The sequence below is a fragment of the Muntiacus reevesi genome, chromosome 11, assembly GCF_963930625.1.
Source record: "Muntiacus reevesi chromosome 11, mMunRee1.1, whole genome shotgun sequence".
Lineage (NCBI taxonomy): Eukaryota > Metazoa > Chordata > Mammalia > Artiodactyla > Cervidae > Muntiacus > Muntiacus reevesi.
Window position 1 is genome coordinate 82,909,800 of NC_089259.1, and position 26,600 is coordinate 82,936,399.

General features: G+C 52.3%; 1 protein-coding gene and 1 long non-coding RNA gene across 2 annotated transcripts; one reads left to right on the forward strand and one right to left on the reverse strand.

Annotated features, from left to right (window-relative positions):
• Positions 1 to 5,300: 5,300 nt before the first annotated feature.
• LOC136144403 (uncharacterized) lies at positions 5,301 to 14,470 on the reverse strand. Its single transcript, XR_010658538.1, has 2 exons — positions 14,350 to 14,470; positions 5,301 to 8,424 (listed from the first exon to the last, which is right to left on the reverse strand). It is a non-coding gene; the product is annotated as an uncharacterized lncRNA (long non-coding RNA).
• A 124-nt stretch (positions 14,471 to 14,594) lies between these two features.
• Positions 14,595 to 26,467, forward strand: LAMP1 (lysosomal associated membrane protein 1). Its single transcript, XM_065902440.1, has 9 exons — positions 14,595 to 14,822; positions 19,608 to 19,729; positions 21,358 to 21,574; positions 21,687 to 21,845; positions 23,816 to 24,000; positions 24,487 to 24,609; positions 25,131 to 25,197; positions 25,278 to 25,448; positions 25,620 to 26,467. Exons 1-9 carry the CDS (start codon positions 14,771 to 14,773, stop codon positions 25,757 to 25,759), a joined length of 1,236 nt encoding a protein of 411 aa, XP_065758512.1. The 5' UTR covers positions 14,595 to 14,770; the 3' UTR covers positions 25,760 to 26,467.
• Positions 26,468 to 26,600: the final 133 nt, after the last annotated feature.

Here is a 26,600-nt window from a genome sequence, read left to right on the forward strand (position 1 = left end):
CTCAATCTCGTGTCCATCGAGTCGGTGATGCCATCCAACCATCTCATCCTCTGCCACCCCGTTCTCTTCCCACCCTCAACCTTTCCCAGCATCAGGGTCTTTTCCAGTGAATCAGCTCTGTCCTGGTGCTCACAGTTTTAATAGAAGACTGTTTGGTTTTTTTTAAGGCTATGATACTTTCTTCAAGTTCTGAGGGCACTAATTCAAATGTCGAGAGTCCGTTTCTCTTTCATCGAGTCCAAGGCAGGTTGTAACTTTTCCTGTGAAGAGAGACGGTAAACAGCTCCTGCTTCGTGGTCTGCCTAGAGTCAGTTACTTGCTCTCTGCTGTTTTTAAACAACTTTACATAAAAGCCACCCTTCATGCTCCCACAGCCACCGTGTGCTGAGGCTTTACCAACCCGCTCTGGAGTCGGGTGGGCGGGCCTGCGCGCCCCCTCGCTCCCAGCACAGGACGCCCCACCCCTCTTGGCTGCTGCAGTACCTGTGACTGGTGTGTATCTGTGTGTGTGCATGTATGCGACTGTGTGTGTGTGAGTGTGTCTGCTCGTGGGCATGCATGCGTGTTTGCATGAGTGTTACCTGTGTGCCTGTATGTGTTCTTGCAAAGACAGGAGGACAGTGTATAAATGTAGGTGCACATACATGTGAAGCCACAAGATAAAAAGCTGAGGCGGTTTTTAAGGGTCCCTACTGAGGAATCAATGCTCTGCACAGGTTGCCAACCTCCCACACGGAGGCCCCAGGTTGGCAGAGAGCAGGAGTCATGGGCTGGGGCTGCCGGCTTAGGTGGCCCAGGGGTCAGGCCTGGCTCCGCTCCATCTGCTGCCCTTAAGAAAATCACTCGTATGCTCTAAGCCTTGGTTTTCTTATCTTCTAAGAGATAATAACGCTGCTTGCAGGGTTGTTCCAGTCAATACAGCCATGCTTACAACAGAGCCACTGGCCAACGCACGTGACAAACACAGGCCGTGCCTGGGTAAGAAGAACAGATTTGGTATAAATCTAAAATCTGCCCAAAGTGGTCCAGGAAAGTGGGAGGACAGGAATAATGAACAAATAAAATAATCTAAACACATCAATTAAAAGACACAGGCGTTCAGACTGGATAGAAAATTAAGACCCAGACAGGTATACGTCACCTACAAGAAAGTCATTTAACGTGTAAAGACAGATGTAAAGTAAAAGGTGAGAAAAGCTTTACCACGAGAGCCAATCACATGAAATCACACACAGAGAGCAGGAGCATACACGTGCAGGCAGAGGGACTCATGCAAACACACACACAAATGCCCACAAGTCACACACCCCCCGAGCTGTGTGGCTAACGTGGGGCGTCCCTGGTGGCTTAGAGGGTAAAGCGTCTGCCTGCAACGCGGGAGACCTGGGTTCGATCACTGGGTTGGGAAGATCTCCTGGAGAAGGGAACGGCACCCCACTCCAGTACACTTGCCTGGAAAATCCCATGAGCCGAGGAGCCTGGTGGGCTACAGTCCATGGGGTCACAAAGAGTCGGACAAGACTGAGCGACTTCACTTTCACTTTCACTTTCAGGCTTCAGTGAGGGGGAAGTTGTTAGGCAGTCGGTGCAGAAGTTAGAGCCTCGGTTCTTCACCTAGTTTCAATTTTGATTCCGGTTCTCACACGTAAACGTTTTTGGCTCCACCAGCCTAAAGCTGCATTTGTCTCCATTTCTACACATTAAGAGGAATGGCTCCCTGGTCTGGGAGGCTCATAAAACCTTCAGACCCAGGACAGGACAATCATTAACTGCTGTCCAGTTTATCAAGGAGAAAAACTCCTGGTGGATCATCAGCTCTTAAACATGCATCTGGCTCCTAAATAATGGTCTGCGGTCCTGAGAAAGGGTCAAGGGTCAAGGGGCGGCATCACTATGTCTGGAGAAACTGAGGAACTGGGACCCAAAAGAGAGCCATAAACACAAGAAACTGGACATCACAACATTTACACACACTGGTCAGAAATTACAGGCATCTGGCCCTGGGCCAACCAAAGACAACAGATCGATTCTAACAAAGACAGACCTCTGGGGGCTCTTCACCCCGTCTCAGTGTCTATGCTGAGGGCTTTGTATCTCTATCCTTTAAAATACACTCTACCTGCATGAGTGTTTGCGAGTTTGCCAAGTCCATCCTTCAGCTCCGTGAACAGAGTTCGGTCCCATCTCATCAGGACACGGAGTGTCTGCAGACACAAAAAAGGCACTTCATACAGACAGGCGCCTTAAGAGCGTCCCTAAGTGCATAGATTCCAGGGTCGGCTTCCCAACACAGGCAAGAGTGAGGGAAGCAGCAGACAGCCCAGCGGTCAAGGTTTCAGCACTCTCCCTTCAGTGGCTGATAAGGAGACAGAAGAACGGGACGGACGCGAGACATCCTCAGCCGACCCGACCTCGGTGACCGCAGGACGTGACGCTGAGCAACGCGCTTCAGATGGTGCGGGACGCTCGCCCAGGGAAGCACATGGTGTATCACAGAACAGGCTCACTGCAGCAGGAGGGCTGAAATCAGACGGAACGTGTCCTAGGTCACAATGACATTAAAGTAGAAATCCAACAGAAAGATAGGTGGTAAGTAGCTGATGTTTGGAACTTAGGCAATACACTTCTAAATAAATAATCCAATAATTCTAACATAAATAGATAAAATTAATAACACACTGCATAACCTATGAGTCAAAGAAAAATCACAAGGGAAACTAGAACATATTTTGAATGAATAAGAAAAGAACAGACCAAAAATGTGTAAGATACAGCTTAAGAAGTGCCTAGGGGATATTCATAGCTTCAGGGGCTTACATTTTAAAAGATGAAAGTTTTAAAAACAATGACCTAAGCCTTAAAAAGCTAGAAAAAGGAGGGCAATTTATATCCAAAGAGAAGAAATAAAAAAGGTAAAAGTAGAAATCAAAAACATAGAAAAAGAACAAATAGAGAAATCAATGAAACCAAAACCAGGCTCTTTGAGAAGACCAACAAAGCCGATAAACCTTTAGCTAGACTAATTACAAAGAGAAGAAAAATTATCAATACCAGAAATGAAAGGACAGGACAGCAGATCCAACAGAGAACATTATGAGTCAATTTCTGCCAATAATTGTCCAACTTAGATCACACAGTCAAATTCCACAACATCTGCAAATTATCAAAGTGGACACAAGAAGAAATAGGAAATAAAAATAGATCCACATCCATTAAAGACATTGAATTCGTCATTTTAAACCGTTCCACCAAGAAAACTCCAGAGACTATACTGGTGAATTCCATTTAACTGTCAAGAAAAATAATCTTACACAGTCTTCAAGACACAGAAGAGGGACTAGTTCACAACTAATGAGCCCAGCGTTACCCTGACTGAAAAACCAGACAAAAATATCACAAGAAAATACAGACCAATGTCCTTTAACCAAATATTAGCAATTTGAATACAGCAACATATAAAATCAATAATATACCAACGCCACGTGAAGTTTTCCTCAAGAATGCAAGATTGGTTTAACATTTGAAAATCTAAAAAAGAAAGAAGAAAAACATAAAATCATCTCAATAGATTAAGAAGATTTTGATGAAATTCAACACTTGCTGATTTTAAAAATGACTCTCAGAAAAGTGGGAATAGAAGGGAACTTCCTTAACTTGAGAAAGGACATTTACAAAAGCTGAGGAAGATCCCCTGGAGGAGGGCGTGGCAGCCCACTCCAGTGTTCTTGCCTGGAGAATCCCATGGACAGAGGAGCCCGGCCGGCTACAGTCCACGGGGTCACAGAGTCGGACACGACTGAGTGGCTGAGCACAGCATCAGTTCAGTTCAGTCGCTCAGTCGTGTCCAACTCTGCGGCCCCATGGACCGCAGCACGCCAGGCCTCCCTGTCCACCTCCAACTCCCGGAGTTTGCTCAAACTCATGTCCATTGAGTCGGTGATGCCATCCAGCCATCTCATCCTCTGTTGTCCCCTTCTCCTCCTGCCCCCAATCCCTCCTATCATCAGGGTCTTTTCAAATGAGTCAGCTCTTCACATCAGGTGGCCAAAGTACTGGAGTTTCAGCTGCAGCATCAGTCCTTCCAATGAACACCCAGGACTGATCTCCTTTAGGATGGACTGGTTGGATCTCCTTGCAGTCCAAGGGACTCTTAAGAGTCTTCTCCAACACCTCAGTTCAAAAGCATCAATTCTTTGGCGCTCAGTTTTCTTTATGGTCCAACTCTCTGGAGAAAGGAATGGCAAACCACTTCAGTATTCCTGCCTTGAGAACCCCATGAACAGTATGAAAAGCACAGCATCAATTCAGTTCAGTTCAGTCGCTCAGTCATGTCCGACTCTTTGCGACCCCATGAATCGCAGCACGCCAGGCCTCCCTGTCCATCACCAACTCCCAGAGTTTACTCAAACTCATGTCTGTTGAGTCAGTGATGCCATCCAACCATCTCATCTTCTGTCATCCCCTTCTCCTCTTGCCCCAGATCCCTCCCAGCATCAAGGATTGGAGTTTCAGCTTCAGCATCAATCCTTCCAATGAATATTCAGGACTGATTTCCTTTAGGATGAACGGGTTGGGTCTCCTTGCAGTCCAAGGGACTCTCAAGAGTCTTCTCCAACACCACAGTTCAAAAGCATCAGGTGCTCAGCTTTCTTTATAATCCAACTCATCCATACATGACTACTGGAAAAGCCATAGCTTTGACTAGATGGACCTTTGTTGGCAAAGTAATGTCTATGCTTTTTAATGCTTATGGAATAAGCATAATTATGGAATTATGCTATGCTTATGGAATTATGGAAAATGCTTATGGAAATTCAAAAAGCAAAAGCAGTTTTTTACAAGAACAGTTGGAGAACTTACTCTACCTAATTTCAAGACTTTAACTATAAGGTTACAGTAGTGAAGATGTCATGGTGTTAGTGACATGAAGACATGTACATCGTCTGAAGGGAACAGGGGGCATCACAATACGTCCACTTGTTTTCAACAGAGATGCCAAGGTGACTTAGTAGGTTAAGAAAAGTCTTTTCATTCATCACATGGGGAGAATGAACAGTAACTCTTATCTCACACTACCTTCAAAATTTAATTTGATCATATGCCTAATTGTAGAGGCTAACCATGAACCTTCTAGGAAAAAATGACAGAAAAATATTTATGATGTTGGGATACACAAACATTTCTTAGGATACAAAAAGCATGAAGCATAAAAAATACTGATAAGCTGAGTTTTCATTAAATGTAAAGCTTGCTTTTTAAAAGGTACTATTTCTATTAAAAATAAAAAGGCAAGTCACATATAACGGGGAAAATATTTATAATACATCAAAGTATCTCTATCCAGAATATATAAAAACACTTGTAATTCAGTAACAAGAAAACTAGTAATCTATTTTTAAAAACAGGACAAAATTTGAGTATTTACCCAAAGAAGGTATGTGAATTATTAGGCACATGAAAAGACCTATGACCTCAATAGTCATCAAGAAAATGCAAATTACAATCACGATGAGATAGCATCAGACAACTATCATAATTGTTAAAATTTTGTTGTTGTTTAGTCACGAAGTCATGTCCAACTCTTTTGCAACCCCATGGACTGTAGCCCTCCAAGCTCCTCTGTCCATGGGATTTTCTAGGCAAGGATACTGGAGTGGGTTGCCATTTCCTTCTCCAATTCTTTAAAATTTAAAAGACTAATAATACCAAGTGTTGGCAAGGATGTGGAGCTACTGTTGGCGGGAACTTATGAACACAATGTACAACCACTTTGGAACAGCATTGCATAGTTTGCTTTTAAAGCTAAATGTACACCAAGCATATGACCCAGTCACTCCTTTAGTAGGTATAATGCCACCAAACTACTGGGAATAACCGAGGGTCCTTCGACAGGTGAATGGGTAGAAAGACTGGCAGACCCTTCTGGAATAAGCAGGTGTCAGCAATGAGAGGAATGAGCTAGTGGTTCACACAGCGCAGATGGATCCAGATATGGAAAAGCAGACACCACGTGATTCCATCTGCGTGAAACTCTGCAACACGAATACCTGATGACCCGCGACAGAAGCCGGCGCACGGCCCCCGGGGTTGGGACGGGGACAGGCCCACGCGACAGGAGGGCCTCTGGGTGAAGAAAACGCTTTCTGTCTTGACTGGGGTGCTGGTTTCATGGGTGTCTGCTGTTGACAAAGAAACCGCGGGAGGCTGACAGGGGCAGAAGGTCACAAGGCTGTTCAGGCTGTCTGGCAAGAGCTGCGCCTGACTCTGACAGGAGAAAGGAAGGGTGCGTCTGAGCGATCGGCCGTCACGGGTCACTCAGGCAGGCGTTCGTCCTGAGCTTCTGGAGCCTTGTGTCAAGACCAGGGGAGGTCAGAGTTCAGACCCCATCGGGGCTGAGACGCACACAAGCGCCCCTGCCTCCTTGGCCTCCAGTCCATTGGAGGCTCTCTTGGCAAGACTGGAGCCATTTTGACTTCCTTTCACAGGGCATTTGTCAAAACTCATCAAACTGCACACCTAAGGTGGTTCGTGTATTTAACATAAAATTTTCAAAAAGCTGATTTGCAAAAGCAGAAGTTACAAGAAAAAAAGAACATGAATGAGGTGCCTTCACCCAGCTCCACCTAGAGAAACAAAAGGCAACAGGACGCTGGTCTTAGGCTTCTTTTTAGTTGGAATCGTGGTCATTGTGAGCTTACTTTTCTTAAATAAATTCTTGCCAGTTTTATTTTCAAATCTTGGTGATATGTACAAATACCCAACTAGTAATAACTACATTCACAAACTACCCATGTGTTAAGTACATTTTGTCGTGGAGGAGACAGGGATGTGTCTTCACTATGTTTGTCTTTTTTGATTTGCGGGTTTTTAGCTGCACTGTGAGGCATGTGGGAACCTACTTCCTCAACCAGGGACTGAACCCCGCTTCCTGCAGGGGATGAGTGGGGTCTCAACCACTGCACCTCCAGGGAGCTCCCTGGTCACCGTGACCTTAAAGTTTCCATCTTGGTCCCAACCTTGCCTTTTGTCATCAAGAGCAGAGAGTGCTGGATCAGTGGGTTGATACCACCGCCTTCAGAAGGATCTTTCCAAGTGACTGGGATGGTAAAGAATCTGCCTGTAATCAGGAAACCCTGGTCTGATCCCTGGGTGGGGAAGTGTCATGCCCCCGAGGAGGGCATGACAACCCACTCCAGTATTCTTGACTGGAGAATCCCATGGACAGAGGAGCCTGGTGGGCTACAGTCCATGGGGTCACAAAGAGTCGGACACGACTGAGTGAGCTTTCAGAAGGACAGCGGGCATCTGTCTGGAACGCAAACTCTCCCCAAGGCTCCGGGGCCACGGCCTCTCCCAGTCAGCCCTCCCGGCCTTCGTGCTGCAGACTGGCGTGTTGTACTTGCCTCACAGAACCAATGTGAGTTAAAGCCAGGAGTTACAAGTGCAGAAGCGACTTCACGTGGACTTCAGCTCCCGTCCTGTGGCGTCCGTGACTAGGGAGAGGCCCCGGGTGACCACGTCTCATTTCTCAAACAAGCTGAGGCTCGAGGCCCGCCCACTGAGACCAGGGGCATGGAACTGGAAACCCGCCGTGAGTGGAGTCACACACATTCTCTGCCACAGACGACCTGGAACCGCTGGGTTGGATCTGCTTTCTAAGGAAGCACGTTTTGGTTCTTTTTCAGGAGAGTTCCTCTTTTTTAACCGTCTAAAAGGAAGCCTACCGTGGCTGAAAAATTTCAAGGGATCCATCAAAAGGAAGTTCTCCGAGAGGCGCCAGGAACGTGTATAGAAGATGTTCTCATTGTGTTAAGCAGTAGGAAGGTGTGAGCACCCAAGTATCCCCGAGGAGAGGTGGATTTTTTAAAGTATCTCGGGATGGGAGTCTTACCTCTTTCCTCACTTGTTAACATAGTTTTGAGTTGAAAGCACAGTTTGCTCTTTTTCTGACGTGTTATTTGTTAACACTAATCTCACACTTAGCAGCCACGAGTCTCTTGCCTTTTATCAATGAACCAAAATTAAACATTCTTGAGGTAAGCGGGCAGGAGAACTGGAGAAGAGAAGTGAGAGATCTCGGTCCTGGGGTGTGGAGCAGGCCAGGTCTCCCTTGGGCCGACTGAGCGCCAGGGGCCCTGGACTCTGCGTTCACGGCTCCAGGCCGGGCAGCTCTGTGGCACCAGGTCCAAGGCTGGGAATCCTCACGTCTGTGAGCAGTGGTCCCTTCCGAGGGGACCCCCCAGGGAGTTCTTGGGCCAAGCAAGAAGGGCAGGTAACTTGAGTGAAGTAGAAACAGGAGCACAAGATTCACCCTCTGATGACAGCAAAGGGAAGAATGACCGGTCCAGCCTGTTCATGGTTGCTGGGTGCGCACACAGGCAGGGACACGCTGGACGTCACTGCTTCTTACCTGGTCAGTTCAGTCTGCAAGAAAATTAATCTCAGAGAAAATCATAAACAGATAACTTATCTTCAAGATATTTATCATAGTATTTGTGAGATAACAGAAAATATACATTATTAGTCTCGGGTCCTGGTTCCTGGTACAAGGCTCCAGAAACCCTTGGGATGTCCTGATAAGACCACTGGGAGCATCCTTGGCTTATATGTTTATTTGGCTGCATTAGGTCTTAGTTGCGACATCTTCGTTGCATCACATGGGATCTTTTTTGTTGTGGTGAGCAGGCTGTCTGGTGGCTCCATGGCATGTGGGGTCTTAGTTCCCCAACCAGGGATCAAACTGGGGACCCCTTAACTGCTGAACCACCAGGGAAACCCCAGCATCTTTTCACACCAGGTCTCTGACCCTGTTCCTGACGCACACGTCCTAAACCCCTTGCAAGTTCCTGATGATAAGAGCTGCTTCTGTCCTCACAGGGTGACTCTGGGGGAGTTGCTGATGGCTCCTGGTCACCGTGGATTAGAAGCCATGATTCGAAGCTTCGACTTTAAGCCCCACCCCAGCCTCGGGAAGGAAAGAGGAGCTGGTAATCAAGTTAACCATCACGGACGCCTCTGTGACAAAACCTCCAGAAGGCCCCAACAGCATGGGGTTCAGAGGGCGTCCAGGGTGGTGACCACACGTGGCAGCCCAGCTCCAGGGGACAGAAGCCGGGGACTCCAGACCCTGGGGACCCGCCCCCGGGCTTCTCACCCCCTGTTCACCTGTGTCCTTCACCGCGCCCTGCCCCACAGAAGGAAGCAGAGAACACGAGGGGTGCTTCTGTGAGCTCTGCAGGCCCTGCTAGCAAGTTGATGGAGGCTGAGTCGGGGGTGGGGACATGCATTTCTAACAAGCCAGACAGAAGATGTGGGCCACTCGGGGATGCTCTTCTGGTGACCGGCTTCTGACGGGTGGGGCTGAGCCCGGCCTGCGGGATGCCAGGCCCACATCCCAGCAGCGGCTGGCGTGGTGTCAGAGATGCTGTGAGTGGGGCCGGGATGAAAGCAGAGACATGGGAGCTGCGAGGTTTTCCTACAGCGTCCTTTATATTTAGCAGGGAAGCTATCATTAAGGGAGCTATCATTAAGTAAAACATTACACCAAATGATGTTACATTAATTATTACCAAATGTATTTTTATAGATTTTGTAGTAGCATGGGAAAGTAATGGTTACAAATGAAAAAAGAACACAGAATATGACAATAATTAAAAAAATATTTATTTGGCTGCACCAGGTCTTAAAGAGTTAGCAAGATCTTCAATCTTTGATGCAACGTGTGAATTCTTAGTTGCAGAATGTAGGCTCTAGTTCCCTGATCAGGGATTGAACCCCAGCCCCCTTTACTGGGAGCACAGAGTCTTAACCACTGGACCACCAGGGAGGTCCAAAAAACTGTGTTTTTTAGAGCATTTTTAGGTTCACAGCAAAATTGTAAATACAGACTTTCATTACCCCTCTGCCAGGCTGAACACACACCGCCTCCCCCACAACGGCCCACCAGTGGTGGAGGGGGCATCGGTCCCCACTGAGGAGCTCGCAGGGAGGTGTCGCCATCACCCAGAGCGCTTGGTTCACATTTGGAAGCTGCTCCAGGTCTGAGTTATTGCTCTGAAACCAGACAAAAGAATCACCAATCAGGCGCAGATCCAACCGTACTGCATAGACAGTATTTTGGAGTAAGTGACTCAAAGGGTAAAGTGTCTGCCTGCAATGCGGGAAACTCGGGTTTGAATCCTGGGTCAGGAAGATCCCCTGGAGAAGGAAATAGCAACCCACTCCAGTACCCCTGCCGGGAAAATCCCATGGACAGAGAAGCCTGGTAGGCTACAGTCCATGGGGTCGCAAAGAATCGGACATGACTGAGTGACCTCACTTCACTTCACTAACGGGTCCATGAAGGAAAATCTTACAGGCCTGCTCCAGCCGGAAAACACAACAGGGAAGACAGAATGAGAAATGGCCGGGGAATTCCTCAGTAGTCCAGTGGTTAAGACTCCACGCTTCCGCTGGAGGGGCCCGGGTTAGACCGCTGGTCGGGAATTAAGATCCTAAAGAAAGAAAACAAACCACCAACCCGCCAAGCCCACTGGAATCACAGACCTACTGACCCACCAGGAAGCCGTGAGGGCAGAGGTCTGAGGCTGGTGGGGACCCTGCGGCGGATGGGGCCAGCTAGCCACAGCCCAGCATGGCCGCAGCCCCGGAGGAGGAGGAGGGCTTCGTGGGTCTCTGTAGCCTGCAGTGCAAGCTCTGACTCGAGGGCCAAGGTGAGGCCTGAGACTCTGCATCTCCAACAGGCCAGGTGACGCCAACAACACAGACCCCACCCCGAGGTGCCTGAACAGAGGGAGAGATGGCCATTCACCAGCTCCCCAGGCCAACCCACAGTGTGGGGTGTCCTCCAGGACACCAACTAATCAATGGTGTGCAAAGGGACAGGGCCCTAAGGCACCTTCAAAGACAATAGTCAGACCTCATTGGGGCCACAGTGAACAAACTGGCTGAAAAAAAAAACAAAACGCTTTTTGAACAACTGGAGAACCATGAACAACTGGAAATTAATTACTAAGAAACTGTTATGTTTTGGTTGTACATTAGCTATAATAATGGTATTCTGCTTATGTAAAAGCTTTACGTGAAAAATAAAACGTCCAGGGTTTGTTTTATAAAACTCAAGCTGAAAAACCAAGCAAAACATGAGGCAGGTGAGGAGGGACGATAAACCATGAAAGTAACAGACACCACCGGCTCACCAGATTATCTTGTGTTTATTCAAATCTTTTTAAAATTTTCATAAAACAAGTCTGAAAAGCACTATGCAACATTACTATCTTTGCTTAGCATATCTCAAGAAAAAGTGTGTGTGCGTGCTTAGTTGTATCCAACTCTTTGCGACCACATGAATTGTAGCCCACCAGGCTCCTCTGTCCATGGAATTTCCCAGGCAAGAATACTGGAGTGGGTTGCCATTTCCTCCTCCAGGGGATCTTCCCACCTCAGGGATCAAAGCGGAGTCTCCTGCATTGGCAGGCAGATTCTTTACCCACTAGTACCACCTGGGAAGCTCAAGAAATAGTATAACTTCGAGCCAAAGAGAAAACAGCCACAGCCTGCCTGCTGGGCTGTTCCACTCGATTTCACGTTCTTCCAACCACTGCTCCTCTCCTTCAGACATGGAGCCCGTGCCTCCAGGGAAACCGGCCCACACGGCGCTAGAGGTGGGTTATTTCACAGGTAAAGGGCCCTGCCTCACACTGGAGCTTACACGGCTCATTGTTACCAAAGCCAATCCTTAAAGACGTCATCCTGAGACTTCCCTCCGGTCCAGTGGTTAGGACCCTGTGCTTCTAATGCAGGGGGCCTGGCCTTGATCCCTGGTCAGGGAACTAGATCCTGCATGCTGCAACTAGGACTTGGTAGAGCCAAATAAACATTTTTTAAAAAATAACAAAAATAAAAAGACTGTCTCCAAAAGAATTCAGGTGTGGAGTCCCTTGTGGTTTTCCACATCCTTCCTTCAACCAGAATAGATCAGATTCCCTGGCGGTCCAGTGCTTAGGGCTGTGCTTCCACTGCAGGAGGCATGGGTTTGGTCCCTGGTCGAGGAACTAAGGTCCCAAGAGCCTCCGGGCTCAGCCATAAAGAAAAAAAAAAAAAAAATCAGACCCAACCCTAATTAAGGATTAAAACAAAAAACAATACCAAATAAGAAAATTCCACCATATTATTTCCCATATTGTACAAAAACATAGCATCATAGAATTTTTGATAAATCTTTCATTTTCTGCTGTTTTAAAAGCCCAGTCCTTTTGCTGAAACAAACTGCTTTGGGTCTTTAAAAAGAGAAGATTTTAAACGCATGTATTAGGTATTTGGACACAAACAAATGGGCTCTGAAGGGCCTAAGAAAATAAAACTGCCTGCCAAAAGGACTCTGGGTAGCTCACAGAGTTTCCAAAAGGAACGCAGATGCGAGGAGAGCGCAGGCACGAGGGGGCAACAGGAGCCACAGCCAAGGGTGCGAACCCGACCCTGTGAGGGCGGCACTGGCCCTTCACCACCGACCTGACTCGTGAGGTCAGGCCCAGGGCAGGCCCTTCAACACCCAATACGGGTTCCTGGGCAGCCAGCTTCTCTGCCACCCACATTCAGAGGGTAAAATGGTTTCCAAGCCAGGAAACCAACAATTGATAGGTCTTTTTGTTTTCATACTAAGATTATTTGGTAGTTTCTCACCATCAGGAAGTTCAAGACAAAAGAGCAATGTTCTAGAATTATCCAATTACTCCTGAGCTTAGCACTCTACTTCGTAAGGAAAATGTGGGCTCAAATGATGACCTAGTGGAGGAACATCATGTTACAAACTGCTGCTGCTGAAGGACGTCACGGTAAAGGCACAGAGACCGAAGGTCCGCACCTCTTCTTTTCCACAGCGCACCTGGACAGATAGCAGTCCTCTCAAGTGATGCCGCTGAGACTCTGCCCCACCCAGAACAGCAACAAACAAGAACCTGGAAAGATCCCAAACACCTAACAAGACCTCAGCGAGCGAATTGACTCTTCAGTAGCAGTAGATTCCTGCCCTGGAGAGCAGAACAAACCGTGGACTAAGAATGCAGCCTGCCAAATCAGCAACGGAGGATGTCTCGGCCATTACCCTTCAGTGACTGCAGCCACCCGACGATGCAGCCTGGGGAAACGTCCACCACCCAGCAAACCTGCACGGCAACCAGCCCCACAAGTCCTGAGGGAACGCAGCATGGGAAAGCACAGGTCACTGGCCCCAGAGAGCTGGGGTGGAGATCAGGGCAAGACTTCAGCGAGCCCAGACTCCTGCATCTTCTCACACACAGAAAGCACCACGTTCCTTAACTTGGGTTATCTGGTTTTCCTTAACAAGAATCTTCTGACCTTTGAACTACCTGCCCTTTGTTGCAAAAACTCCTATATACCCTGGCTTTTTCTCTGGGCTATTTGAGATGCTGTCCCCCAAGCTTGAAATCCTAAAAATGTCAGAGGCATAAAGCACAGCTCTGAACTTCTAGCTTGTGCATCTTTAGTCAACAAAAAGGCAACAAGCATGGGGTTCCTTCAGCCTCTTAACGTCCTCTCTCTTAAGTGAGGCCCCGCTGAGTCTTCCCTGTCCAGGACAACAGCAAAGATCCAGAAAGGTCCCTAAGCACCTCACCAAGACATCAGCGAGTCCACACTACAGTCTTCAAGCCCTTCAGCGTCAGACTTTCTCAGCTGTGTGTTAGAATCTGGAGGGGAAGGGTGGGTAAACAGGAAAGGAATGACAAGGAAAAGACAAAACCTACACAAAGCAAACACGTGGAAGGTCAACACCACCACAACCCCACGGGAATCACAGTCTATTGGGCGGGGTGACGGTAGGCGGCTCCCGAGCGGGTGGTCGGAGGCGCCGAGGCCGCAGCGGGCCGGGTGGATTGGGTTGGACGGCCGCCTCTCCGCAGAGGCCCGGGGCGGCCGGACCGCAGTCCAGAGAAGAGAACCTGGCAGTCCCGAGGCGAGCGGGGGACCAGGGCGTGGGCGAGAGGCACTTAAGGAACGTTGTGGAAGCGGCGAGCTGGGGCTTCCCCGAACCTTCCGAGCAGACGCTGCCCCGCCCGGACCCTCCGGGACGCTCTAGGAGAGGTCGCAGCTGGCAGTCAGCGAGCCCTCCACGGCCCCTCCACCTCGGACTGTGTCAGCCTTCCTTACGCCCGAGCTCTGCGTGCCTCCGGTGTGTCCACTTCCCCGCCCCTGGCCCCTACCCGGCCCTCGTGGAGACCCTCAGGAAGTGTCCACTTCCCCGCCCTCGTGGAGACCCTCAGGAAGTGTCCACTTCCCCGCCCTCCTCCAGGAGCCCCCCGACGCCGAGGCCACGTCCCGAGGCGCGCCCACCCTCGGCCCGCGGCGGAGAGCCGCAGTCTGGTCCTCCCGCAGTCGGGTCGGGCCCGGCGGCTCCGAGGGCAGGTGACCGGCCGTGTCCCCGCCCGCCCTTCGCTTTCGGCGACCCGGGACCTGACCAGGATCGCGGGCAAGGCCCGCGTCACGTGGCGTAGCGGTCACGTGCCGAGGGCAGGTCACGTGCGAGGCGGGCGCGGGGCGGAGCCTGAGCTCGCGCGCTCTCGCGAGATCCGCGGAGGTCACGTGACGGCGCGGGAGCGGTGCGACCTCACGTGACGGGCGCCGCCGGCCGCGGGGTCTCTTTCTCGCAGCGGGCGCAGCGCCGGGACCTGCTGCCCTCTCGCCGGCCCGGTCAGTCCTCGGCCCGCCTGCCCGGCCCAACCGACCCCGCCCCGCCCGGCTCCCGCTCGCGCCTATGGCGGCTCTCGGCGGCGCCCGGCGACGGCCGCTGATCCTGCTGCTATTCGGTGAGACGCCGGGCGGGGGCCGAGGGCTCGAGGTCCGCCGGCTGAGGGGCGGCTGTGAGGGGCCGCGCGGACCCCGGGGATGGAGGCTCCGGGAGCGCCGGACGGGCCGGCTGCCGGGGGCGGGGTCGGCCCGGGTGCCCGGAGAGGACGGAGGGGCCCAGGGCGGCTCTCGGGCTCCGGAGCCCGCTTCTGGGGTCCGTTGGCGGAGACTTGGCGGCTTCTCGGCGCTGCGGTTCGCCTCCTCACCTCGGGGGCTCCGGTGGTCGCGGAGGGCTGCGAGCGACTGCACCCGAGACGAGGACGGCGCGGGCCTCGGTCCCCGCGGGGGACAGGGCGGACGGCGACCCCGGCCTCGGGAGCCCGTCCTGCGGGCTTTACCCTTGGCCCTGCGGGCCGGTACGAAGCGCTGACCTGTGTTCTGACGTTGCTTGTTCGCTGTGCGTTCTCATTAGGTTATAACGATCTCGTTACGCTGGCGAGTTTCAGGGAGCCCGCAGTGGACAAAGGGCCTGGCGTCACAGTGGCCGTGCTCATGTCTAGCGAGGCGTCGTCGGAAGAGCGGCGTGTGTGTGACTCCAGAGTCGTGCGTGGTTGCGGGTGTTTTCTCCGTTGAGGGCTTTTGCTATCACTTATTTGTCCTACCGAGAGAGAAACCGTGTTAACTGAACAGGAATCATTACCTAGTTTGATTTGACTTTAGGGCTTTTGACAACTCTCTCTCTGGCACTTTCTCTCCTGGTTCCCATGACACGGGAAGATGAAAGTGCTAGGATCTGAAAAGTGCTACCGGAGCGCCCTAGAGTTTAGCAGACACAGAGGCACTTTCCACCCCTACCTTCTGGGAATTCTAGATGTCTGCTCTGAAATCCTGTTGTTGGTGATGGAATGGATTTTGGTTTCAGGTTCTTGTTTTGCCTGTGGTGTAAAATGCATTCTTTGAGCTGCAAGACCAGCCGCAAGGGGTGACCTTATTCCAGCAGCAAACCTGGAGCCTTGCTCTCCCTGGCAGGTGTCCTGAGTTAGGTGAGGAGTTCCTGGGATGAGTCTTGTCGTGTCAGGGTGGCTGGCTGTTCTTTATTAGAAAAGCTTGTCTGCGTTACAAGTTTATTACTGTGTTTTATGTTTTAAAAACTCACCTGATGAAGAGAAAAATCCATAACTTCTCTACATTGATAGCTTGGAGTATCGTGCATATAATTACTTTTTTGATGTCCATTTTGTCATGTGTTTTAAGTTTTATATTTGATTAAAAATCCATTTTAAAAAGTTTTGTTAAGAGCTTGGATTTGGATCTGTTTAAAGTAATGTTTAATACACAATTTCACCAAAAAGCATTTTTCTAAAGATGTTTCAGAGTTCTAAATTACAAAGTCATCCTGCATTAATAACTAGAAAGTTAAGTTTTGTTTGAACAGTTTGTAGAAAGCTAGGCAAGTGTGAACTGAAACTTTTTGATACATAGATCAAGTATTACGTAATGGGACTCTTGACCGTTGATGTCACCCGGATGACCTTCCCCTTTCAAAATGAATAACTGTTGCTTACAAAATAGGGAGAAGAAAAATTTTTTTTTTAACCGGTAATGTTACTCTCCCTTGTGGGAGTTTGTCAGTTACGCAGGTTGGCGATCCAGTTCTTCATTAGGTTTGAAGTTTAAATGTTTTAGGTCCATAATTTTGAATTTATATTGTTAGATCCATGCCAGGCTGTGGTAGTCCTTTCTTCGCGTGTCCGAAAGACTTGACTCCATGCGTGTATGACCTACACATCTTCTGGAGCGTCTGTTCAGCTGTGTTGTGATTATGTTTATGCCTGTGTCTTCCTTATCCTACAGCCTCTCTCAGCCTCACACATTAAGTGCTCAGGACCTCCTGAAGAGACGTCCAGTTTGACAACAGTGCCCCTAGCAGAACATGCATGTCAGCTGGAATTGTACACAGTAGTGTACACAGTAGTGATTCTGTGGTTGTGATTCTTTTTCTTCCTTTAAGGCTTCATACATGATTATGTATCACTGATTATAAAAATACTGGATTCAAAAGAATTGATCTTGGATTAGCAAGTGACTTCTTTTAAAAAGGTAATGAATTTATTGACTTGTTCCTCTAGATGGCAATCTCTTTCATATCTCAAGTGAGTATGTCGTAATTTGAAACATAATCATTGCTCACTGAGTGTTGGAGAGAAAGTGTTCAGGTGTGGTGAGCTCGACAGGCATGTGGTCTGAGTCAGCAGGCCCAGCTCCAGATTGGCTCTGCACCGTCATGGCAGTGTGACCTCGAGCATGGTGGTAAACTCTCTGCTTTGGACTCCCCATCTGTGAAAGGGAGTCCTCATAGTGTCTACCTATTAAAATTGTCACAGTAATTCAGTTACCTGCAAATCACAGTACAGGTGCTCATTAAATAAAACACTTACCTGACGGTTTGTGTCAGGTGCATTGATTCAGTGATGAGCTTGATAGGTGAAGCCTTGTGGCGCTGAACGCGTCAGTAGTAACAGCTCTCTCTGAGGGCAGGCCCTGGCCATGTTCTCAGCACTCCGCTTGCTTCAGCTAACTTGATGCTCTGACAGCCCTCATGTCGGCTCACTTATTTTCACTGTACAGGCGCCTAAACTGAGGGCTTGGTGGTTCCTCCGAGCCCAGCTCACGGGGCCAGGAGTGGCGGAGGAGTCTGTTTAAAATTGAGCTTTCACCTTAGGCAGGCATGCTCCCGCAGCTTGTTTTGGAGACTGAAATGTCTCCAGATGGAAGTTTTCTGAAGGAATAAGGTGCTCACTCCTCATGGGACCCTGGAGAGAGGATGATGGCGAGTCCTGAGTGAGGGGTTGCCCATGGTGCAGGGTCTGACCTTCAGGAGGGACACTCCTCAAGTTATGAAACATTCTGACTTGAGATAGTGGTGTTTTTGTAGAGTTAAAAAGAAACTTCTGACCATTCGCATACATGCGTTCTCTTAAAATTTTATGTTATAATGCTGTTGTAGACATTTTTCTCTTGACCAAAATTGACTTGTGGTTTCTTGTTTTAATTGCAAATTTTCTGGGCCTCTCCAGAATACATGTGGGCCTCTAGCGCTGCTGAAGTCTGTTTGAAGTTTGTTTTAGTAATATTTCTTTGTTCTCTGAAAGTTCAGGTCCTTAGCATGTTTGTTACTAAATGAGGTAATTATGTGGTTGAAAAGTTATTTAATGTGAAGTGTTTTCTAGTGGAGGGCTTTGAGTCAGTAAGGAAGTGTTTGGTGATTTAAGGAACTCTTACAGGAGAGCAGCTTGGCAGGAGCTGATGTGGGAGGCAGTGGCCTGCCCCGCTGAGCCCATGGTGCGCATGGTGGCACGTGGATCCCACAGTCAGGGCAGGGCAGGGCCGCCCAGGCCTGAGGCGTCCGTGTGCACCGGGCGCTGGCCGGCGTCCAGTGTCCGCCTGTCTTCTGTGCCCGGGGTCTGCCTCTGCTGCTGGGCCTGCGTTTGCCTGGCTGGCGTCTCAGCGGCTCTCGCGCGCTTACCCTGTCGCGCTCAGAGGCGTCTTTGAAACCTTCAGTGTCAGAACTGAATCATGGGATCTTCTCTTCTTTTAAAACAGTATTCGTTCGTTGGAAATGATTTCACTGTCATCTTACTTGAGTATTCTGAGGAGTAGCTTAAAAATTTGTGAATCAAAACAGACAAGAATGTCCGTGACGTCCTCGGTGGCTTCGTCCTTGTGTAGCAACTTTTCTCTGTTGCTCCAACTTGATGTTTCTTCTACCTGAGGCTTACGGGTGGACTGTGGGGGATTCTGTCTTCTCCGCTTTAGGCCTAAATAATAGTTGCTCTGAGGATTTTATTTGGTGCCAGTTGCAAGGGTGGAGTGAAGTGGGTTCACTGGAGTCACTTACACATGAGCTACAGGGCCCACACGTGGGAAGCTAGCTGCTGTTCTCGGAGTGCGCCTCCCGGGTCGCCTTCACCCTTAGAGCCGTCGGAGGCGGGTGTGTCCCGTCCTGGTGAAGGGTGTGCAGGGACCTGTGCTGCAGAAACACGGAGGTGTGTCTCTTGGCACGTGGCCACACCTGTGCTGGCTGAAAGCTGCTTGGGTTTAGAAGGGTCAGAACATGTATTCCTGCCCATCTGTGCAAGAACCAGGTGCTGAAGTGCATGGCTGTAAGCTCAGCTCTGTGCCCCTAATCAGGGCGCACCTGTTACTAAGCTGCCTGCTCGGGCTGTGGCCCTGGCCCTGGCTCAGAGCCGCGGTCACGCCCAGGCTGGACAGCTCCCTTCCGCCCTTCCCTCGGGCACTTGGCCGTGGTGCAGAGGTGGCGTGGGGTCCTAAGGTCGCACAGCCAAGCCCAGAGCCAATGGAGTTACTGTGTTTTGAGGCCTTTCTTGAAGAGGGTAAAGAACTCTGATCTTCGAGTCTGTGGCTTTTCCTGCCCTGTCAGCAGGTAAATCGGGCAACTCTTGAGCTGCAGCATGGGTTCACCGTTTGTGGAGAATGTCGGCGTTTGGTTCCAAGGTTCAGTCCTTTCTCCAGGACCCTGCCCCGCCTCCCTGAGGTCCTCTGAGGAACCAGCGTGAGGCCGTCTAGGCCCGGGGTGACCCCAGATTAGCACACTGACGGGGCGGCTTTCGAGAGGACAGTGTCACAGGGGTGTGCGGGGACAGAAGCCCTGTGGACCCAGCCCTCGGTACCTGCCTGTCCCGGTCTTTTTGGCAATTAAGCAGCTTTCCCAGTAACAGCCACGCTGCTGCAACTGTGAGCTACATTTTCAAAAAGTCACATGGTGGTTTCTTTCTGGGAGTCAGCAGGCCTCGTGCACGGTGCGTCGGCAGTTTTTGTGGTGAAGAATGGCAACGGGACCGCCTGCGTCATGGCCGACTTCTCTGCTACCTTCCTGACCAGCTACGACACCAGGAGCGGGCCCCAGGTAGGAGAGCCCGGGCCTCCGCACCCCGCTGTGTGCGCGTGATGGGCCTGCTTGACCTCCTCATTCGTGCGTGTTCCGTGCCGCACACTGCGGTGTCCCGTGGTGCCGGGGTGGTCTGTGCTCACTGAGGCTGCAGTCACACAGACCGTCGTGGGCCCTGCTCTCACTGTTTCCCTCTGGGCCTTTTCCAGTCTTCCTCATGATTGTATTTTATCTTCACAGTGCAGTGCTTCATTATGCTGACGACACGGATCTCCTCGCCCGTCACCTGTAGCTGAGTTCTCTTGTTCTTTTTCTCCCTGGTGTGCAGCTCCGGGAATGGAGCTTTCTTTGATCTGTTGGTTTTGCTTTAGATAAACTGTTACGCTGCAGGAATTAATGTGAACACGTGTTGGAGGTGCAGGGTGACTGCACTAGTTTGCTAGGACGTCCCTTGTGGTTTTGTTACGGCAGCACTGCACTTCCGCAGAGGGCGGACTGCTCGCTGCTGGCCGAGGTTCCTGACAGATGAGCAGCATTTCTCTGCTTTTTGTGCCGCGCTTACTTGCGTCCGACTCTGCTTCCCCGTGGACTGTAGCCCGCCAGGCTCCTCTGTCCATGGTGTTCTCTAGACAACGCCGGCACAGGGAGCCATTCCCTTCTCCCTCTCTGTTGATTCTTCCTCCATTAATTACCTGTTTGTGAACTTTGCACTTACTTCTTCCATTTACATTTGCTCCTGTAAATATGTCCTTACATCAGATTTTGGCAACAAAGCTGCCAGTGCTTTGTTGAAGCACCGTTTTTCTTACCCATCCCCATGTTCACCGCACGCCGTCTGCTGGCGCCTGGAGAGCAGGGGGAGCCCAGTACTCCCAGGAGGAGGAGGACGAGCAGGTCCTGCGGAGCCCCCTGGACTTGCCAGCCGCCTGGACCCCTCTTGTCAGACAGAAGGGAGCTCTGCAGGCTTTGTCCATGGAGATGCCTCTGATTGTGAAGATTCGTCCGGGCACCTTTTAATTTCTACTTCACTTTTTTGGGGTTGGAATTTTTAAGTATTGTTTCATTATATGTTAATTGTATTACACAAGTGGGATCATTTGTTTGCAGTAATGTGACTTCCCACTTCACGAAATCTCTCTGTCACAGGTGTGGTCTGTCTACAGAACAGGGCTAAGACAGCTGCTTGCTGACCACTTGCTGAGTTCAGGTCGTGAAGATGGGCTTCGGTGGTTCTGTAGTTGTTTGTTTTGCTTATAATAGTTCACGCAAACAGTTCTGCAGTAAACTTCATCTTCTCTTTGTTTAGAGAGAGATGTTCTTTAAATAAGCTCTGTAGCAGTCACGAAGGTCTGAGAGTATCAGCTCATCCGGAGCCCAGCATGAATTGTTTCAGTTTATGTGATAGATTTATTTTCGTTCTCATGTGAAGTAAAATTACATCAGTGAAGACAATGTTAGTAATTAGGTCATCCTTATCTTACACTTGAATTATTTTTGGTGTGTTACTTGACATAAAATACTTTCATGTCTTTTGTTTTTATGACAAATGTATGCATTGATAGTGATGTCTGAGGTGGAGAGGGTCTGGGTTCTGAGCTGTGGTTGTTTCTGAACCCCGTAGTAACCCGTCATTGTGTTGGTTCCAGAACATATCCTTCGATCTGCCACCTGGTGCGGAAGTGTCAAACAGCAGCTCCTGTGGCAAAGAGAATGCTTCTGACCCCAGTCTCATGATCACTTTTGGAAGAGGCCACATGCTGACCCTCACTTTCACCAGAAATGCAACACGTTACAAGGTCCAGCTGATGCGTTTTGCTTATAATTTGTCAGACACAGACATTTTCCCCAATTCGAGCTCCACAGGTAAGAACTGGTGTGGACCAGTGATGAGGTGAAGAGATCTGGGTTGGGGAGTATCTAAACTGCTTTTAAGCAAGCACTTCAAGGGGTTAAACACCGATTTTTTTAAATATAGGAGTCAAGACTGTGGAGTCGGTGACCGACATCAAGGCCGACATCAATAAAACGTACCGGTGTGTGAGTGACACCCGGGTCCACTTGGGCAGCGTGACGGTCACGCTCCGACACACCGCCATCCAGGCCTACCTGTCCGGCAGCAACTTCAGCAGGGAGGGTGAGGACCCTGCCGGGGCCACGGCCCCCTCTGTGGGGAAGGTGCCCTGCTCCCTGAGGTTGGGTTCAGATGGGGTGCAGGGCAAAGCAGGCAGACCCTCTGCCCTCGTCATGGAGTGGATGGGGTCGGGGGGGCGGTCTCTACACAGAGGCCTCACCCACCACAGTCCCGCTCAGGCAGGTGGGCCTAGGGTGCCAGTCAGGAAGACCGCATACCCCTCCTGTGAGATGAAGCTACTGACCTCTCGGGGCGTGGGGGCCCAGGAGTCTGCAGAGAGTGCCCTGGGCGCCGCACAGCCTGCTATCTTCTGCGTCCGACTCCCCATGTTCTGTTGGTCAGCTCAAAGGTCACCGTGGGGGGAGGTGGCGTCCCCCCACCCTGCTCCTTGTGCCAGCCTGGCCTGGTGGCTCAGAGTGGCTGGGTGCTGGGCTGCATGGCAACCCCATGGCCCTCCCTGTGGCCGGCAGTAGGCCTGAGCCCTCCTGCTCCCAGTGGGGCTGCGAGGCTTCTGGGCTCTGCACGGCCAACGGACGAAGGTTGGTGTTTGTGATCAGAGATTTAATTAATGTTAAAAAAAAAAAATCCAAAGACTGTTTGACAACAGGTGACGGTAAGGATTTCCGTGCCTGTGACCGACCTTTTGTGGGGAGCAGCCACAGGCCCTCACCCTCCCACTCTCACGCTGCTCCTGTGCTCGCGTGGTGGAGCCAGACACCCACGGCCACCGTCCGCAGCAGCCACCGCCTGGCCCTCCTCAGAGGAGGCTTGCCAACCCCTGACCCCACAGGCACGTCAGTGGCGGGGCGGGGGCTGAAGGAAGCCCCACGTGACCGGGAGACGCGTGGCCTGCGGCCCTGTCACAGGGCTGAGGGGCAGGTCCTGAGGCCGCCATGTGGCCCTGGTCAGGCCAGCCCTGGAGGGTCCCGGCTGCTCCTGGGGCAGAGAGCACGTGAGGCTGTGGGTGCAAGCTGGGGTCTAGGCACTCGGGGGCGCCTGAGGCAGCAGGTCACGTGCTCTCAGGAGCCCGGGTTTGCAGTTAGCAGCTGAGCATGGGTTTCAGCAGAGGGAAGCGGTGTGGACCCAGGAGGTCAGGCCAGGCGGGCAGCATCTGGTCTCCTGACCTGCCCAGACCTGGGCACGCCTCACCTGACGGCCGCCTTCTGCTTCTGAGGCCTCTGAATGCAGGTGTAGAGACTCATGTTGTTAAGGTGAACAGTCGCTCTGTCTTTAGAGTACTGGTTTCAGAGCAGGTTCAGGTTCACAGCAGAAGCGCAGAGGGTACAGACTCCGCACGTAGCCTGGTCCCCATGCAGGGGCCGCCCTCTCGTCAGTGGCCACATGGTGGTCTCTCTCCAAGGAGGGACGGCACAGGCGTGAGGCCTCCTGCATGGGGTTCTCTCCCCGCTGGGGTCACCGCGTGGGGTCACCCGTGGCCGCCTCGTCTGCTAGGTGTGGCCTCCTGCCCGCCCTGGACGGGCTTGCGGCAGTTGTGGCCTGGGCATGGGTCTCGGCTCCGAGTCTGGCCCGCGGGGCCGCCCCTGCTGCCCTCCGGGGGACATTGGGCTGCTGCCGGCCTGCGGCACGTGTCCGGTGTCTGTACCCGCCTGGCCTGGGCGCTCCTGCCCCTCTGCTGCTGCCTCGGGACCGTGTCCAGCCTGGCGCGCAGGCGCTCAGACAGTGTGTGAACTGTCAGTTCCAAATGGCCTCGGAGACACCGTCCCAATGGCACGGGACACGGTTGAGGTTTTGTTCCTGACTTCATGGGAGGTTTGTTCTGTGAGAGGATGTCCTTGTGGGCGAGGGGCCGCCCGAGGCCCTCGGGTTCCAGGAGCAGGAGGAGCTGGGAGTGCAGGCAGGAGTCGGGGGCCGGGGGCACCCCCTGCCAGGCCGGGGGCAGCCCACTCCCGCTCAGCATTTCTGGAGCCCTGGTTCCCTGGATGCTGAGCACACTCACTGCACTGTCCCCGCAGAGACGCGCTGTGAACAGGACCTGCCCACCCCGGCCACCCCGACTGCACCCCCCCGGCCCTCGCCCACCCCAGCTCCCGCGAGCCCCACGGTGTTCAGGTACAGCGTGAATGGCACCAACGGGACCTGCTTGCTGGTCAGCATGGGGCTGCAGCTGAACGTCACCTACAGGACAGTCGACAACAAGGTGGGTCGGCCGGAGCCCTGCTCCCTGCACTGGGTCCCGGGGTGGGTTGTGGGCGGTGTGTCCTGGGGTGCTTGGCTGGGCCCCCATCCACCTGGGCCGCAGTCCTAAGGCCACGGAGCCTGAAGCTGCCGTCCCCTCGGGGCAGGTGTGTCAGCCCTGAGAGGGCGGGCTCTCCTGAGTGTCCACCAGGTGCTCAGGGCTCTCTCCTCATCCTCGGAGATAACAGTCTCCCCGAGGCCAAGGGCCTGGGGTGGCCTTGAGAGACGGAGGCCTGCCCCTCCTGCAGCGACGAGAGCCGGGGAAGGCTGCCGGAAGTACCAGGAACCGTCTGCATCCAGCGGTCTTCTCTGAGTGGACTTGCGTCTCTCTTTCTGGTTTTGTTCCTGTGGACGGGCCGTGAAGCCACTGCCTCCCGGCCTCCTCTGCCTCCGCCTGCTCACGCCCGGGGCTGGCGGGCGGGGAGCTGAGCCCTTGCTCTCCTCACAGACGGTGACCAGAGAGTTCAATGTCAACCCCGAGAACACCACCTTCGGGGGCAGCTGCTCCGCCACGCTGGCAACCCTGGATCTCTCCGACAGGAACCTCCTGCTCCTGCTCCAGTTCTCGATGGTGAGGCCCCCAGCCCTGCCTGGTCTGCGGGACCCCTGGCCCCCAGCCCGCGTCCGTCAGCGGAACCCTCGCAGTGCTGGTGGTGCTGCAGGGCTGGGGTGACCTGAGGCCTCGGGCGCTGTCCGCACCCCGTCCTGGAGTGGCGTCCCCGCGCCCCCACTGCACCCCTGCCCGGGGCGAGTCCAGTCAGCAGGAGACCAGGGACGCACAGACACGGCCCTGGCGGACGTGCGTGCCTCACTCTGCAGCGGACCGCCGTGCTTCTCCTGATGAACGCTTTCCCGGAAAGTTCATTGTTGGCTTTTTGGGAACATGGCTCCTTTAGCCCCTATCTAGAAGACTCCGGCTCTGGGCACGGACTGTGAGGAGCCACCTGGAGTTCCATTACTGAAACGACAGGCTGCTTTCTTGCTCCCGAGCGCCGTGCAGTTTCCCCCGGAGGCTGGGGTTGCCGGCAGTCACTGTCACCAGCGGGTGACCCTCTGGTCTGATGGTGACCATGTGTTTGTCGTCTTCTCTAGAACGAGAGCTCCAGCCGGGTTTTCCTGCAAGGAGTCCAGCTGAACCTTACTCTGCCCGACGCCAAAGGTGAGACCCCCCCACCCCCATCCCACCCCACCCCGCATGCCTTGCAGGTGCCTGGCATGCTCACCCCACTGCCTTTGCAGACCGCAGCTTCACAGCCGCCAACAGCTCGCTGAGGGCGCTGCAGGCCACTGCGGGGAACTCATACAAGTGCAACGCCGAGCAGCGCCTGCACGTCACCAGTACCTTCTCACTCAACATGTTCAGAGTGTGGGTGCAGGCGTTCCGTGTGGACGGGGGCAAGTTTGGGCCTGGTGAGTAGGCAGGGTGGTCAGGAGCAGGGCCCCGGCATCCTCTGCCTGCGCCCCTGACTCCGCAGGGCCAGCTCGGCCATGGGTGCTCCCACCACCCTCCAAGCAGGGATGGGGAGGCCTCCCCGCGAGAGCCGTTGGGGCGAGCCCGCTGTCTGTCTGTCCGTCCCGCAGTGGAGGAGTGCCAGCTAGATGAGAACAGCATGCTGATCCCCATCGCTGTGGGCGGCGCCCTGGCTGGGCTGGTCCTCATCGTGCTCATCGCCTACCTGATTGGCCGCAAGAGGAGCCACGCCGGCTACCAGACCATCTAGCCGCGGGCACAGCCCCGGCTGCTTCCCTGGGCTTAGATCACTGTCGGGGCACTTTCTTGCAAACTGGTTTTCAAATCTGCTTTATCCAACCGTGAAGTTCATCTGGCAACACTTACTATGCACAAGAGAGTAACTGTGGAAATGACGGTGTTAATTTTGCTAACTGGGTTAACTATTTTGCTAACTGGTTAAACGTTAATATTTACCAAAGTAGGACTCTTAAGGGGGTGGGGGGTAAGAGCTTTTCTAAATGGGCACAGGCTCCACTTTGGTTTGGCTTCTCGAGACCATGGTGTTGGGGCTTTTCACTCAGACGTAAGCCTGACAGGAGGGTCTGGTCCACGGCTTTGTTGAAGGTGGTGGCTGAGTGGTGAGCGCGGAGGGCGAGACACAGATCCGGCTCCTCAGTTCAACCTTGGCGCCTGGCCCCCAAGCCTCAGGGCACCCGGCACTGGGTCCTGGGGCCCACGCACTGCCTCTTGAGAGCTGGCACTTTTTAAAATAGAAAAATGGGTGTTATTTTTATTTTACTTTTTTGTAAAGTGATTTTCCATTTTCTGTTGGAGGTTTGGGGTGATCCTCTGTCCACACTGTGTACAGTAGTCCTTCCGCTCTGCTCATCGCTTGCAGCTCAGTGGGCTGTGTGCCAAGGATCCCCTCTGGGACACGTTGCCGTAACAATGCTAATAAAACATCTGTTTGTCTGTCTGGGCCTCCCTCATGCTTTTGTTGGCTCCCATGAGAGGTGGCTGGTACGTGAGCTGGGTCAGCAGGTCAGCTTGGGGGGCTGCCCCAAGGCCAGCGACTCGAAAAAGGCGGTCTTTGGTTAGGACCCAGCAGG